The following is a 16473-nucleotide window of genomic DNA, read 5'->3' as shown; positions in this document are numbered from 1 at the left end:
ATGAGGGCAGTGATTTGTCCCTCTCTTTCCTGTCTGCTGTGTGTGATCGTTCACGCTGGACGTGTGATGAGGGAACATGTCAGGACACCTTATGACTTTGTCACGGTGGCCCTGAGAGATCAATACACTGTGATTCAAGGCAACAGGTGCAAATTCAGAATGTGTGTGTTTTATTTGGGTGTGTTGTGTGTTTATATGGTACGATTGTTGTTAACTGATTGTTGTCTTAATACGCTTGCTTGTGTTGCATCTATTTGCATATGTTTGCTGCAGTGCTGTCAGGGCCACTGTATCTTGAGCATATCAATGACAATATAGAGCCATTGTTGACACAATCACACTCGTTTGTGCATCTATCTTAGTGAGGACACTCAAATAACACATTTCCTAGCACCTAACCCTTACTTAATCCTAACTCTAACCCTAGAACCAAGTCTTAACCCTGAAACAGACCACCTGAACGGGTCAGCAAGTGAGGAGTTGTCCTCACTCCTTTGGTTCTCGGCTCAAAACGGTCCTCACTTAGATATCTGTACACAAACAGACACCTTAAACAAACCTTAAAACTAATCTTGGCAGTAAAATCGCAGGGTGGAGGAAAACACAGCAACTTGCGATTGCATGCTTTAAAAGTTTGAGGACCACTAATTTATAACACATCGTGGAGTCTCTCTTAAGTTTTGTTCTAACATTTCATTTAATAAACTGACCCTAAATTTAAATTTGCTTCAATATGACAATTCACTAATAATGCAGGTATAATATCAGGTATACAGTATATCAGCAGATTCTGTGCTCACCACACTCTTCTTCATCTGAATTGTCACCACAGTCGTCCACTTTGTTACACACTTGGTCCGTGCGCAGACACACGTGATCGTTGCGGCAGCGGAACGGCCTTGTCGGTGGACAGGGGAGTTTTGCTGTGGAAGCAAAAGAACATAAAGAGCTAATGTAAGGATCTTCAAATAAGAATGAAATATTCACTCCTTGGATAAAGAGTGGCTTATAAAACAAACATTAATTGACCGAGAAAGAAAGTGGCTTTGAGAGATTTCATCAACAACCCACCACACATGTCTGTGTCTTCGTCAGAGTTGTCTCCGCAATCGTCCTTGCCGTCACACACCCACGTGTGGAGTTTGCATAAGGTGTTGTTGCAGATGAACTCATCAGCCCGGCAGAAGAAAGCACCTGCAATTACACAGATAAGTCCAAGATACCTGTGAGCACTGTAACTCGGGTGGAGGAGTGCGTTTTCCACACTGAGGAGGATATGACTCACAACCTGACTGCGACAAGATTAGAAGACATAATGATCCACACAGCCCTGCACCATTAAGCTTCACAAAAAGCAAAGTAGGCATCCATTTCTGTCCTTTATCTCATTTTCAAATCCCTCATTCTCATATTAAAAGTCCCTACCTGTGCCAGATGTGCTCTGGTCTTATCTGTCATATTCTATTCTCTGCTGACATTAAATGCTCTGAAATGGCTTCATCGTTCTGTAATGATATTTGCAGTGTAAAGACTTTGGATCACTGTGAGAAGTGTGATTTTTTTTTTTTTCACTTTCAAGTATCTAGGAGTCAAACATCGATCATTCTGGGACTGACCTTGGCTGCAGTTCTCCTCGTCGCTGTGGTCCATGCAGTCCAGCACGTCGTCGCAGCGCCAGCGTCGGGGGATGCAGTGAGCACGATTCAGACACAGGAACTCGTCTTCTCTGCACTCCTTCACGCAGCCAATCTGTCAACAACAACAACAACACCGTCACACGTCAAAACTGCTGATGTCTAGAGGTGTCGACTGCAATCAGGAGAAACACAACATTTCCGATTCTCATTTTTTTTTAAACTGTAAACGTTATCGGACAGCTGGGAACCTCGTCATCGAAGTGCAGCTCACTGTGGAGCTGCTCTGCTTATAAGGAAATGTTTTGTCTTTGGTTGCTCCCTTCGAATCATGTGAAGGGACACTGACCTCATCTGAGCCGTCCAGACAGTTGTCATGTCCGTCACACCGCAGGCTGGCGGAAACGCATCCTCCGCTGGCACACACATACTCGTTCACGGAGCACGAGGGGACGACTGCAGAGGGGCAGAGAACATCAGTCAGTAACAAGCCAACCTTCTCTCCCTGGGAAGTCACTGGAGCGAGAGCTTTTTCCCTTTCTTCTTCTGTGAACAAGTGGACACCAGGTTGGGGTAAGTCTGCGTGAAAATGAGGCTCTTAGAGGGGAATGGTTGGCACTTGTCACTCCTTAATACTGAGTAATGTTGTCCATTAAGGCCAAAGGGTTCATACTGTGTCCTAGCTCCTACTGGAGAACAGCACTGTGATGAACAGTGGAACTCAATGGAGCAAATCAGCAGAGCTCAGGCTATTCCTGCGTCTCGACTCATTATCTCATGTTGAATTGCAGAATATCTACAAATATATATGTACATGGAGAGAATTGAGACATTCTTTGGTAATCAGCCACATTGTGATGCTAATTCTTCTTATACTCTGTCTTGTGTAGCGTGGGGTATCTTTAAAGCCAGATCGTCAACATGCTGACCACTTCCTCAACCAATGTCTAAAGAGATTATTGATATGTATGACAATGGATTAATGTCCATGCTATACAAGTTACCTTCTCATTGATGTAAATACAAGTCTTATTATTACATTGTCATTTGGCTTTTACATTATGTAAGATAATAATGACCTTTCACAGGGAAATGCTGAATCTGCTGAAGCACACTCCGCAATATTCTAAGCTACTGACCTTATAAGAGAGAAATCAAAATGACTGAACTGAGATTATGAACTCCACTCCTACAGAATAAAAAACTAAATGACCACGTTGCAGTTGTTTGCCTCCAGCAACCAATCAGGTTACAGGGAGTATGGTCCGGATCTGCCCTTCTGTTCCTGAGTGAATGAACACACTGAACCTGACCTTTGACTGTTCCGATAGAAAATGTCATCAACTCATAATTTGTGCCAAATATGAAAAATCCCCTTAAAGCGTTCCTAGTATATCACATTACAAGTGTGGAGCATGCATAGGACTGCTCTTACAACATAATGCATCTGTAGCTGCAGCTGTAACCACTGAGGGAATATGGAAATATTTAGAGTGGTTTCAGAAAAATGGATATCAACCTACACTCAGTTACTCACAATGTCAAATTCAATACATATATTTAACATTTTTGAGTATATATTAAAATTCAAAACTTACAAAACAATATTCAAACCCAGAGAAGGCAAGGTGTGCTTGAAGTGTGATTGAATTCTCATTAAGATGTGTCTGGAACCTGATTGGAGTCCTCATGTGGCAAAGCCGAATAGATTTGGCACAGCTGAGAAAGGCACATGTGTAAACAAGGTCCCACAAGCCCGGTGCTTGTCAGGACAAAATCAAAAGCGAGGCCAAAAAACCTCTCTGTGGACCTCTGTGGTTAAATTGTGTGGAGGTACAGATGAGGACAACGGTGTGCAACATATGTTGTAATTACCGTCATGGGTTACTAAGTGAAATATGATCTAGAACACAGTAAAGTGAGCAAAGTGAAAGGATCTGGATTCTTTCTGCAGCTACTGTACAAGTTGCAGAGAACACATGGTGCAGAACTCAGGGACAGACAGTGATCTATACCTTCATCTGCTCAGAAGTCCTTCGTAAGTGAGAAAAATATTGTTTTGCACCTGTTCCCTGGCAGCTTTTCTCATCTTCCCCCATCTTGCAGTCTTCTTGGCCATCGCACAACCACTTCAGTGAGATGCAGAGGTTGTTGTTACACCGAAACTGGTCATCTGCACAGTGTTCCTCACAGCCTTTCTGTTAACGAATCAAGCAAAAAAACATTAATTTGTCATCAAGTAGCACAGTCAAAAGGATCAGGACAGGGAGCATTCCTTTAATTGGTGCCCATCTGAACACTGGAACACTTTTCGCTTGCTAGAGTCAGCCCCTTCTGTTCATACTGTCTTGTGAATAAAGGAACCTTCTTAATGTGTTAAGTCCTCAGTGACTAAATCCACAGTCTGGTTCCTTAATGTAAAGTAAGAAATAAAGTTAATATGAGGGAAAGTCTGAGTTTCAATGAGTATTTCCCAGTCAAAGTAACCGACTCTCAGCTGCAGGTCAACAACGACACATACCAATAACATTTGACTGATACAAATTATGCTGAATCTCATGTTAGCTTTAGATGGTCTTTAGAATATATATATTTTTTACAGTGGTTTTTCCCAATCACTTATACTCTAAGTATCTGTTATTAATCAGAATGACCAAGAGGACATTTTATTCTCTGTGGTTTTCTACATCTAGAATTTTATTTTTACTTTCATCCCCAACATGTTACTGTTTCCTGTTCAGGAAACCATTAGCCCAAATCCACCCCATGATGCCTACAGACAATAGACAAACTTTTATATAATCACTGTGCATTATAATGCTGAATAACTTTTTTCTTTTCTCTTCTTCCCTGAAAGTATTTGACTGTGCTGACCCAGTGAGCAGTTACTGGGGAAAGGGTTGAACAAAGGGTTAATTAGGGTTACACTGCTTTGCATGGAGAGGAATTATATATAAAAAATTGCTTTGCAAATGTTGAACAGTGCAATACATTAACACGAGTGATGAATCATTATAACAAGGCTTTGTCCTTGAATTATGCACTGAATCATTACCAATGATGGGGCAGCTTTGTGTATGAATCCTTCAGAAATCTCTTTACACCATGCAGCACTGGATGATGGCCCTTTTAAGTGAATTGCTTCACATATTACATTAAAGTACAAAGTGGCAAATTTTAAGCTTTTCTAAATTAAGATATTCAAGCACATTGATGAACAAAACAAGAAGCTTTTGTTTTTCTGAAAGGCGGCGAAGGATTAGGATTTCCGAAAGAAATTGAATACGAGGTGTTTCAAGCACCGATGAGGTTGAAGGTACAATAACTCATTACTGTGATATTTTCTATCCAGCTTTGTTTTGGAACATGGCAACCGTGATGAGGAGATTTGTACCAGTGCAATGAATTATGCCTATAATGGGATTATTTTCTTTGCGAGTGGCAATATACCCAACCAACCTTATTTCCCTTTCCCCCCAAAAGCATTTAATCTGTGTTTGAGCTGCAGGTTCAGATACTAACAGACATTTCCAAGAGATCAATTATACACCAAACTACACTATTCATACTTGTACTTTATAATTATCGCAAAATTGTTTTCACAATATTAGATTTTGGGTGACCTGTCATTTATATGACCTCGTAATTATATTTTATTGTCTAATAATTCAGAACTCTAAATTTAGCATCTTCCTAACTGCTGTGCCTCGTTAGCAGGACTCTCGTGGGTTTACCTTCCTTTTTGATTTAGAAAGTAAGTGTTGGAAAATATATATCTGAAACACTGGCCTCATCTGAGTTATCCAGGCAGTCGTAGTCCCCGTCACAGCGGAATCGGGAGGAGATGCAGTCTCCGTTAGTGCAGGCGAAGTCCTTGTGGTTACAGGTGACCGGCTCTGAGTGGAGAGCAACACACAGGATTCAGGAATCAGACTGAATCTGTTTCCAGCATCACACACAATAAACAGACGTCCCCCTGATACAGTTATGAGCCAAATGATCTGTGTTTACAATCACATGCTAATGCATTGGCAAAACCATCGCTTTAGCTAATTAGAGTCATTCTGCATTAGGAGTGGAGAACCCAGCAAATGTAATCAGGATGTAAATACATTCACTGCAGCTCTCACAATGGAGGGGCAACAAACTCTCTGAAGCCAAAAAATTCTCGTGTGGGCAGTTTAGAGCCCGACGGTCCCTGAGGACAATATGAGGACGCAGCTAAACAGCTGCATCAGATTCACCGTCTGGGTCCTCCCCTTGTTATCATGGACTATTAGCGAACTCAGGGGCATGCGCTATGAGCTGCGCTGCAACAGAGGCTCCCAGCAGGCATTGCAGCGAAATATGATTTGTGGCCTCCCCCCTGTCTGCTGGTCCACCTGCTTAATCCGTCGCCTTCCAACACTTCACTGGCTTTTATTTGCATTTTAAGTGACATTAATAGGCATCTGATAAATCACATATATGATGTCCACTCAGCAAAGACACACAGTGGACATGCATACACTCGCATCATGTAAACACACACACACACACACATGCATGCAAGGAGTCAAATATACTCAACAACAGAAGTTTAATGAGGTGTCATATTGTGAGTAAATACACATTTTTGTTCTGAAGGTGATGAATATTTACACAAAAGGGAATGTGGGCCTGGTAACTTACAGAGGAGGGTTGAGCTCAACAGCCTCATTATTCTCAGAGAACAGATAGAAGGCTTGAAAGAGAGAAGGGCCTGGCTCACTCGATAGTGGGAAACATCTCAGAGGGCGTACAAGTGTGTGTGTGTGTGGGTGTGTGTATGTGTGTGTGCATCTGTGTGTTTGTTAGGCAGGCTGTGGTGGTAGGAGGGGCGTTCAGGTGTCTTCAGAGAAGTCAAACTCTTCCCTAAGAGTGTGTGTAGTAGAGCGTCAACAGCGGATATGAGCGAACAAACCGGGCTGACAGAAAGTGAAGGAGCCGGGTACTCACTGCAGTTCTCCTCGTCTGAGTTGTCTCCGCAGTCATTCTGGCTGTCACACCTCCAGTGGTCGGGGATGCAGTTGTTATTCTCGCAGCGGAATTCATGTGGTCCACAGGTCTTTTCATCTTTTTCATCAGGAGCAAACAAACATGAAGATGAAAATGGCTTCAAAGAGCATGAATATTAATGGTGTGCTAGCTATAACATTTTGTATGTGTAATCATCGTTTCCTCAGGGTTTCGCCGAGCAAGTCTGACGCTGAGTTCAAAACACAGTTTGCACTCGAGAGGCTAACGCGCCGTAAGATGAAATACCTGACTGCGCTACCAATCATCCCCACACCTCAGGAGCTATGACAGAAAGTTGGCAAAATTGAACTTTCATAAAGAAAACATCCAAGAAAAATTGAAAAGAAAAGAAGGAACATTTCAAATGCCGATGACTTTGGTCTTTGTAACATACCGAACCTCACCTGAGTGTTTGTGGTGGGTACTGATATTTGAAAGACTAAGAAAGAAAATGAGTTGCTAGTTTGTATATCGGCTCAAAACTTTAACGTGATACAATTGATAATTAATATTATTATAAGTGCAATATTTCTGAAGTAAAACTGGACAAATCAATGTGTTTTGGAGCTGCAGATTAAATTATAAGATGGTTCTTTGATGAAATGCACTAATGCTGGTTTAAATATCCTATTAAACAGACTGAAAAGTTCAGAGATGGCCAGGATAAGGATTAGTAAATATCTCAGAAGCTCTGACATTAGCTCCTGCAGTACTTCCTCAGAATGGATTGTCAAATTCAAACTGAGAGGTTCCGTTTAAAAAGTCATTTCTGCACAGATAACATCGGGGATAATGGCCGAGGTAATGCTGTTATCAGTTAGGGAAGGGAAGCTTCAAAGAGAAGAGGGTGGCAGATTCTGCCTGGATCTCATTGCAACCCGACAGCGGGAGCAGAGGGACACAGCAAAGGACACATGGCAGGAAAAGGTGGCCGCTCAGTCACTTACACCAGAGGAAGGATTGGACACAGGAGCACAACGATGTTTCCTTTCTTAGTCAGAGCTCATTACGGTGCTAACAAGCTAAACTTTCTTTAGCAGTCATGCAGTAATTCAAAGTGAAATATCAACAAAGCAGCAGCTTCTCTCCCGTGCTCTGAAGAGGTGAGCGCACTTCAGATGATGAATCAGTGGCCGACAATGATAAACCCAACAGATAATGCAGTTTGAGGGGCGGGAGTCAAACATCAGTAAACGACACAAAGCGAGATTAACAGTGACTTCATATTACATCAGGGCCTCGTTGAGTTAATAGACATTAAAGCGGCTGCGAAATAACAAAACCACAACATGAAACGCACCAACAATTACTGGGAGATGTGAGGCATCAAACACTAAAGCCTGAAAGCTCTATTAATGGTATTCAAACTGATATGTCGTCCTGTATGGAGATAACACAAACAACAGTTAATTCCTCCACAATTACACCCATGAGGAAATGACACCTTGCCCCGGATACACGCACACACACACACACACACACTCACACACTATAGGGTGTGTGTGTAGGAGGTGTTTTGTCTTCTGCAGCTGTGGGCAGAATGTATTTGTCAAACAGCACCTCACATGCACAAGCACGTTAAAGTCCCATTGTGCAACCTTCCACTATCATTCAACCTCCCTGTAAATACTGAATCCCTGAATTACAGAAAAAGGACTACTGACTCACAACCAAGAACAAAAAACAGTGGCTCTATTTTGCCGACGGCTGATTTATGTCTTCATCATACCACAGACAGACAAAGACAGACTGGCCATCAAGATGAGTGACAAGCGCTGGGCTGCTGAACCTTCTGAAGCCCAACGACAGAAGGAGGGCACTGAACACACAGAAATAAACATTCAGAGCTAGAGGATATCTTTATCTTTGGACATGTTGTGTATAGTTTGTGGGTGAAAGTGGGATCTCACCAAAGACATTTTTATCTGCACCCTATAACCATTATTAGTGGTGTATATTTCCAAGATTTCTATAATCATGGTTTAAAGCTAGGGTTGGTAATCCTAGAAAAGGAAGCAAAAGCAGGCTATTTTTTTGTACTCGCAAATTTGGAGACTAATTAAACGTGTATGCACCAGGCAGGTTGATTAATGACAGCTCATCATTGTACCATGTCATTGAAATCGGAGGCCAAAGATGCCCGGCACGTCAAAAGGATTTATATGTAAAAGATACAAAATTCAAACCCAATAATTGCAAAACATGACCATGTATAATTCTGTCTCACTAACGGCAGTTCAAGCCATCAATATACCGATTCAAATCTTTTCTTTTGTACTTTTCCCCATAGCCTATTACTAACAAAAACTTTTAAGGTGAATGTCTAATTATCAATCCAAACCAAAACAACAAATTAAAAGCTTGGTGAAAAGGGTACTTTGTCACAAGGGGAATGATAATCAGTCCTCATGGAGATGAGCCCTGGACTGATGTGCTAGTTTCAGAGTTATTGCATGAAGTCTAACAAACAGAATTAGAGCTATAGGAGATTGAAATAAATAACAGTACAATAACAATACAGCACAATTCAAACAAAGCCAACAGAGCAGATTACAGCTTGCATCATCTTAAGTAACTAAAGAGTTGAATCTCTGATAACTACAGTGATTCAGGTAGCTCAGAGGAAGGTGAAGTTGTTCCAACCCTTTATCCTAACATGGTTACATTTTAAAGACGTTTGCATTTATTGTGGCATTGTCAAATTCGAATCCTTAATAGCTAAACATATTTTTGTTTTGCTTTAGTCTGGAGGTCGGAAAAGTTCCCAAGGTTGTTTACCTGCCCTAGAAAAAAAGACTTTGACCTAAAAGTCACAGTATTGAGAAAAAGAAAATCCAAATGCTTGTGTGTGTGTGTGTTAGAAAATGAAATGTTAGACGTATTGAGATCATAAAGTCGAGCTCTTATTGAGGACAGGGACAGGTATCCTTCATGGCATCTTCCCTTAGCCCAATAAGAGAGATGGTGAGAACAAGCAAAAGGACTAAGAAGAGAAGAGTCAAGGCAACTGTGGATTCAGGTTAAATCTATTCAGTCGCTCTTCAACTGGTGAAAGAGGTTGAGTGGTGTGATTTATGGTTAAGTGGGTTAAAACAACTCACCGCAATTAGCCTCGTCTGACCCGTCTGAACAGTCAGGGTCCTCATCACAAACCCAGAGTTTGGAGATGCAGTGCATGGAGGCCTTGCACTGGAACTGGTCTGGGGAGCAGGTGCTGTCAGCTGCAGGCACAGAGACAGGTGGTGTGTGGGAAAGAGGAACATAAGCTACATCACCACACAGGAGGAAATCAGGATCGGTGGAAGTAACCTGAACGTTTCAGCCCACAAAAGAACAATTTGATAAAGCACCCAATGGGTAAGTAATACCTTTGGAGCGTGATAGCAAGGTTGCAGTAGTTGCTTGTTCCAATTCCTCAGATTGTTTCAAAGAGCATTTCAATTTCAGTGGTGTGTTCATTACAAAAGTACATTCAACACCTCATCCAATCAGGCTGGAAGTCTAAGTAGGGGCGAAGTAATTAGCCTGACTTTAATTAAAGTTTTTTTTTTTTTTTTAAGTCTCTTTTTCTCCTCCTGACTTTCTTGCATTGTCTTCCCCCCCCCCTAACTCTCGTCCCTCTCGCAATCACATGCAAGACAAATGCAGCCGTCTGAAAGCCTTGAATGGGGTGTGATATTCTGATGAGTTACATCATGGCAGAGAAAATCTGCTCTTGTCCTCTGTGTGATTCAATATCTAATCCCTTTTCACAGGCACCGGCTATAACAAGGGTTGCCTGCGGAATACTTAATGAGGAGTATGTCATGTTCATGGCATCACATATTCTGTCCAAGCACAGACATGAATTAAGCAATTCAACAAGACACAATCAAGGTTTTCCATGTCAACCGGTTATAATATAGCATTGAAACAAAAAACCTTAAACAGTGACTGTTATTTGGCAGCAACGTTGAGGTGGACTGACCAAATGTGGAGTGTGTTCATAGGATTCCCAGTTTAAAAGCTCATCAAAGACATTTTTAAGACATGGAGACTTAAAGTGATGACTTACGGCAGTCCGTCTCGTCCTCTGCATCACCACAGTCGTCCTGACCGTTGCAGCGGAGGTTGAGAGGAATGCACTTCTGCTTCCTGTTGCACTTGAACTGGCCCGACAGACAGATGTATGTCTCTGAAAGGGAAAATAGGCAGTGGGAGGACGGATCAATAAGAATGCTTCGAATCTAAACAAAGCAAAAACATCGATTTTACTACAACTGACGGGCTGCCTGTCATACATATGGTCAGCTTTTGAAAACTCTGATACCAGTAAATATTAGATATGTGTGTCAGAGTTTTCAGAAACTGGCATAAGTATCTAATATTTACTGGTGTCTGGTAGGATTCCTGCAGTGAAACAAAATCCTTGGGTAGAGATGAAAAGGCATTTTTTGTTTACACATCAAACATTGAGAAGTTTATACTATAAATAAATAATAATACAAAAATAAAAAGACTATATATATATATATGTATATAAGAGTACTAGGGCTAACAACTAATTATTATTGTTATAAATTAATCTACAGTACCAACTTGTTTTTAAAGCACTGATTAAATATTCTGTAAAATGTCAAACAACAATACAAATGTCCATCAAATATATAGTCTCAGGCATAGCTCCAAAAAATTGGAGGCAGTAACGAGAAAATGTTTGGTAATTCTTCCGATGAGTGATGTATTGATATAGTTTTCTATTGATTAACTACAAATGAAATAAATATTTCAGAACTCAACAGAGCCGTCCTCACAAACTCAGATTTCATCTCCAAAATAAAAAAATCAATAAGAGATGGGGGCACTTTCAATGCTTTTTGAGGGATAGGATGCATTTCCGCAAAAATGCAGAGACAGCTCAAAACATGAAAGACATAAAATTAAAGACAAAGTGTTATGTCCCTACCACAGTTAGCTTCATCTGAGTTGTCGCCACAGTCGTTCTCTCCGTCACAGATGAAGGGAGGAAGGGCACAGAGTCCAGTGCCGCACTGAAAACGCCCCGGCTGACATTTGAATTCCGCTGTTGCGAAGGAAATCGTCACAGCGAAACGGTGCGTAAACCCCAAATGTCAAATCAGAGACAAGACACTCTGATACAAAATGGTTCGAAATGATAGTGAATTTGACAAAAAGTCACAAGATTTAATATAAATATGCAGCAAACACAGAAAAAAAAGCCCCGGGAATTTGTTAAAACAGGCGCCGACCTTTATCTATTAATATTAGAAAAACATCCTTGAAAGAAAGTGGCACTCACGGCAGTCAGTAGGTTCGTCAGATCCGTCCCCACAGTCATCCACAGTGTCACACTTCCACCAGAAAGGGATACACTCATCTGTCCCACAGCGAAACTATTTACACCACAGACAATTATTGGAGAGGTAAAAAGAAACATCAGGAATATCTCTCCACTCTCAGTCGTTAAAAAGCTGCAACAACTTTCAAAGCTGAATCAATCGATACACAAACATTTCCTCCGCTACCTTAGCTATCAGAAGGAGAACACATAGGGGAGTGGAGCTATTTGCCTTCAGGAGGGATACTGATCAGATCAGAGCTGGAACAACATGCGGTCAAAGTACATTCAGATGTAAGAAGATGGAGAAATGCTGCCGACCTGACTGGAGGTGCAGTTGGAGAGGCAGGATTTATTGTCGGCAGCCAAGTAAAAATTAGTGGGACAGGCACATCTGTGATCCCCACCAGGAGACAGAAGACACAGGTGGCTGCATCCTCCATTCGCAATTTGACACTGGTGCTTGGGCACTGCACAGAAGGACGGAATTCATGACTGAGTTCAAGCTGAATTACACAAACCATTTCCCACTTAAAAGTACATTGGAGGCTCTGCATGGGAGGCCGAACACGAGCACCAGATGGACTCCATACCTTCGGGCTGGCGCAGGGAGTGGTAGACCTTGATGGATTTGATGGCTTGCCAGGAATTGAGGAGCTCAATCCCTTGAGTGCCAGTTGTCTTGTGAGCGCGTCGAAGCGATTTGGACTTCCCGTCCGTCCAATAGACAAAGTCCTCGAACAAAGTCAGCGCCATTACCCCTTGGATGTGATCATAGGACACTGGAGGTGGACAGAGAGTTCAGCCATCAGGGTGTTGTGATGTAACAGTTGCACTTGAAGAACACATTTCTTTTAAACTTCTGATCCCCCATAGCAATAACAGATGCATTTATAATGTTTACCAGTGATTTAATATGTTTGGCCGATATACCAATGTTCCAACGTCATGAGCAGCAGTTTTATTTAAAAGTGAATTATTTCAATTCAAGCCACTTGCACTGCGTGGCGAGTGTGTTTGCGTTAATTTGTGTCTTTACTTTGGAATATCATCACACTCATCTCACAAACATTTTGCCTCCCATTTGGTGAGAACACAACACGTTCAAAATTCATAATTGTTACACAGAAGGTGAAGAGGTGTGAAAACGAGAGGGTCAGACACTTCCTGTGCACCTACAGCACTTTATCCTGACCTTTGCGTCTTTGGGTGCCATCCATGTTGGCAAACAGGATGTGGTTGTCGTCAGCCCAGTAAAGTCTTTTGTTGGTATAATCAATAGTGAGAGCGGTGGGGCTGTAGATCTCTGTGTCAATGATAACCATTTGCCCTCGGCCATCCATGCCAATACGCCCAATGTGCGGGGGTTCACAGCAGTCCACCCAGAATACGTATCTGAAGAGAAGAATAGCACGGTTGTAAGAAGCCGTGTACTAGTGCAGGCAAACATCCTGGGAATACAAAATAAGTGCTGTGGATTAAAATTCCTTAGATTAGAGACATATCAGGATATGCATCTGTAAAGAGTAACTCTATCCCTGTTCTCCCTCAAGCTGTGGAATCAGTGGACTCAGGTGTTATGTTTTGGAGTAATAATAATATTAATGTGCTTACCCTGTCTGGGGATCCAGAGCGAGATCTGTGGGGTTCTTGAGGCTCGAGCTGATTAGGATGGTCGGGTAGAGCCCGTTGGATTTGGACACTTCCAGTGTTTTCCTCTCCAAATCGCACCAGTATAGATTTTTTCCTATCCAATCCACTGCTAAGGCACTGGGCACTGCTGTTCTGTGGACTACCTGGTGAGGCAGGGAGAGGGAAACCAGGCTTTGAACGTCTCAATCCATAACACTGATTTATGTTTATATATATATATATATATAATAAACCAATGTTTTAGTGGTTTATCACTGAAAACTAAGGGGCATAAACAAACGACAGGTCTTTCTCTGTCAGTGGCAAATTATTTGAATACAGACACAAATAAAAATTGATCTCAGTCACTCACAAACCATTAAACGTCCCACAAACATCAATATTACATAGATTTTGTTCACATGATGCATCTCCTGCATCGAAATCTAAATTAGTTTTTTGTTCCTTTTCAAACAAACTGAACTGAATAGTCTTGTGATGAGTGCAACTGATTTGTTTAAGATCAGGGATACTTGTGTTGCCATGACAGTTGCTCGACATGTGTTTCCTCCGTAATGAAAGGCTGCTAAAGGTTACGGCAGGGGGATCATTAATGATCCGGACTGCACATCAGGAGCTGACGATTTGCTTTTATAACAAATGTGTCACAGATGGAAAACTGTTTCAAATGACCTGAAACCGTTTTTTTAATGACATACATTTACGGTGAAAATACTGGGATTACACTTTCCTTAGAAGCCAATAATAACTGCAATTTTTTTTTTTTTTCTTTATCATAAGAACTGCATTTCTCCTATAACAGATGGAGAGCAAAAAAGCATTGGTACTGCTGTTTGATGGCTTATTTCTCTCAAGCACAAAATAGGAACTATATAGAAACACCAACTAATATCCCCAAGATAGTCGATCCTTTGAATTTGCAAAAGCAGTTGTTCGAAAAGACAATAATTGCGCCAGCTGGCAGATAATGCAAATGCCTTTAAAAAAACGTATTTCACATTAAATAAATAAATGAAAAAGGAAATAATATAAAAAGAATGTCTGCGCTCATGCAACCTGTCATTAAGAAGCGTTGGGTGCTTTGAGGCCTTTGCTTTCAGAACTTGCGAGGAAATATCCAGTCTTGCCAAAAGACTGGGCCGTTCCTGAAGCAGTGATTTTGATCAAAGTCAGCCGGTGAAGAAGCAGCCAATCCTGATTACACAAAGTCCCTCTGGTTCACTTGATCCATAGCATCTCATTGTTATGATCAAAAAGATTTAGCTTCACATAGAACTGAAGGTTAACTCCACAAATGTCGACATTATGGCTCTTCAAAAAAAAAGAAAGATTGCATTATTCAGAGAGAGTGTCTATGAGATCTAGGATGAGAGATCTCTGCAGTCTTGTTGTTGTTTCACCTTGGGCTGACACAAACTTTTTCTTTTCCCTTTAGAATTTATATTCAAGCTAATAAAGAACTAAAATGTTCCTCAGAGGAAAATAATTTTTTTATTTTTTTGTCACTAAAGCAACAGCCATACAATGGTGGCTTGGCCCTGAAGATGGACACATGCATTTCTGTTTGGAGAGTAGTGCCAGATCAATACAAACATTTAAACAGACGCAAAAACCATAGCCAGTGATGTCATTGTGATAACATTGTTGAGATCTTCAATAAACAAAATTAGAGTTAGATATTACAATCATTATTGTAATTTTGAAATCCTTATTAATGGACACAATACAACATTTGTGAGTTTTTCTCACATCTTGCCGTTGATTTTTTTCGAAAAGCAATCTGGGAAATTTTCAAAGCCCTCGCTTTGAAGTGAAAAATGCCCCTACCCCTCCATCCCAACAAGAATGGGGACAAGGGTTGGAGGGAAGGGGTGAAATGGGATTGGGCCCTGCTTTGTCCGATTTCAGGGGTTGTATCATTCGTACGCTGCATTTGTTGACCGATCTGCCGCACCGGCCCAACTAAACTGTCCCATTTTGAAGCCTCCTTCAAATAGGCCAACCCAATCACTGAACTGTTTTCAAAGAGTTAATGGCACCGGCTCACGGAAATACATCCGGTGCTTGAGTATCATGCTTCAATTCATTTGAACAGCTGAGAGTGCACATGAAGGGGCATTAAAACCTTATTGTCGAGTTCAATTCCACTTCTCTTGCTAAGCAAGAAAGGCGAGATGGTGACGCATTCACATAAAGTTTAAGTAGACCAGACTGCCTCTTTTCAGTTCTGCCTATGGAGACCCCCTTCCGTGTGTGCTCTGCAGTACATGTCCTCTGTGTAGCGAGAAATGCAACTGCACGGGACTTCAAGTTTCAAAAAGAAGAAAAACAAACTAAATAAAAGCCCCAAATCTAAAATGGTAAGTTAAACCACAGTATTCAATTACTCTCAGTGAATACCCCCCCCCCCCGATCTTCTCTTACTAATACGACAACGCTATACTAAAAGCACTTTGTGTGAGTGACTCTTTAAATTAACCTGATGTGAGAAGCTCCTTGATCGGGTTGTCGTCCTGCTTCGCTGCGGCACCGGCTCAAACAGAGACGGTGCAAGTAATTGGGCTGAATGATCTTAATGCCCCCCCACACACCCCTGCTAATGAGATGTAGGATGAAGACCCACCAGGTGCTCTGCTGAAGTCCCGGTGCCTCCACTGTTTGGGCTCTGATCCCAGGACCCAGACCATCCTTTATGCAGCATTGACTCATTATGCTTATTGTATTTATCTGAAAATCGTTGGTGATATTCCCATTATCGCTAACACTCATTCATTGGTGTCAAGCTAACAGGATGTTGGCTGTCGACAGACA

The 16473-nt window shown here is 41.5% G+C and overlaps 1 protein-coding gene across 1 annotated transcript in view; it reads right to left on the bottom strand.

The window, feature by feature from the left end:
- Positions 1-16473, bottom strand: part of lrp1bb (low density lipoprotein receptor-related protein 1Bb) — a 230197-nt gene that overhangs the window by 23906 nt on the left and 189818 nt on the right. The window contains exons 59-73 of the mRNA XM_062402272.1: positions 13624-13805; positions 13205-13404; positions 12603-12791; positions 12331-12479; positions 11971-12064; positions 11617-11733; positions 10726-10845; positions 9773-9892; positions 6612-6728; positions 5424-5530; positions 3700-3832; positions 1984-2090; positions 1617-1749; positions 1072-1194; positions 801-923 (exon numbers count right to left, since the gene is read on the bottom strand). Of these exons, the coding sequence (XP_062258256.1) occupies positions 801-923; positions 1072-1194; positions 1617-1749; positions 1984-2090; positions 3700-3832; positions 5424-5530; positions 6612-6728; positions 9773-9892; positions 10726-10845; positions 11617-11733; positions 11971-12064; positions 12331-12479; positions 12603-12791; positions 13205-13404; positions 13624-13805 (2014 nt within the window). The remainder of the gene's footprint in view (positions 1-800; positions 924-1071; positions 1195-1616; positions 1750-1983; positions 2091-3699; positions 3833-5423; positions 5531-6611; positions 6729-9772; positions 9893-10725; positions 10846-11616; positions 11734-11970; positions 12065-12330; positions 12480-12602; positions 12792-13204; positions 13405-13623; positions 13806-16473) is intronic.

Source organism: Platichthys flesus, chromosome 13 (assembly GCF_949316205.1).
Source record: "Platichthys flesus chromosome 13, fPlaFle2.1, whole genome shotgun sequence".
Lineage (NCBI taxonomy): Eukaryota > Metazoa > Chordata > Actinopteri > Pleuronectiformes > Pleuronectidae > Platichthys > Platichthys flesus.
This window is presented reverse-complemented; position numbering and strand designations above follow the sequence as displayed.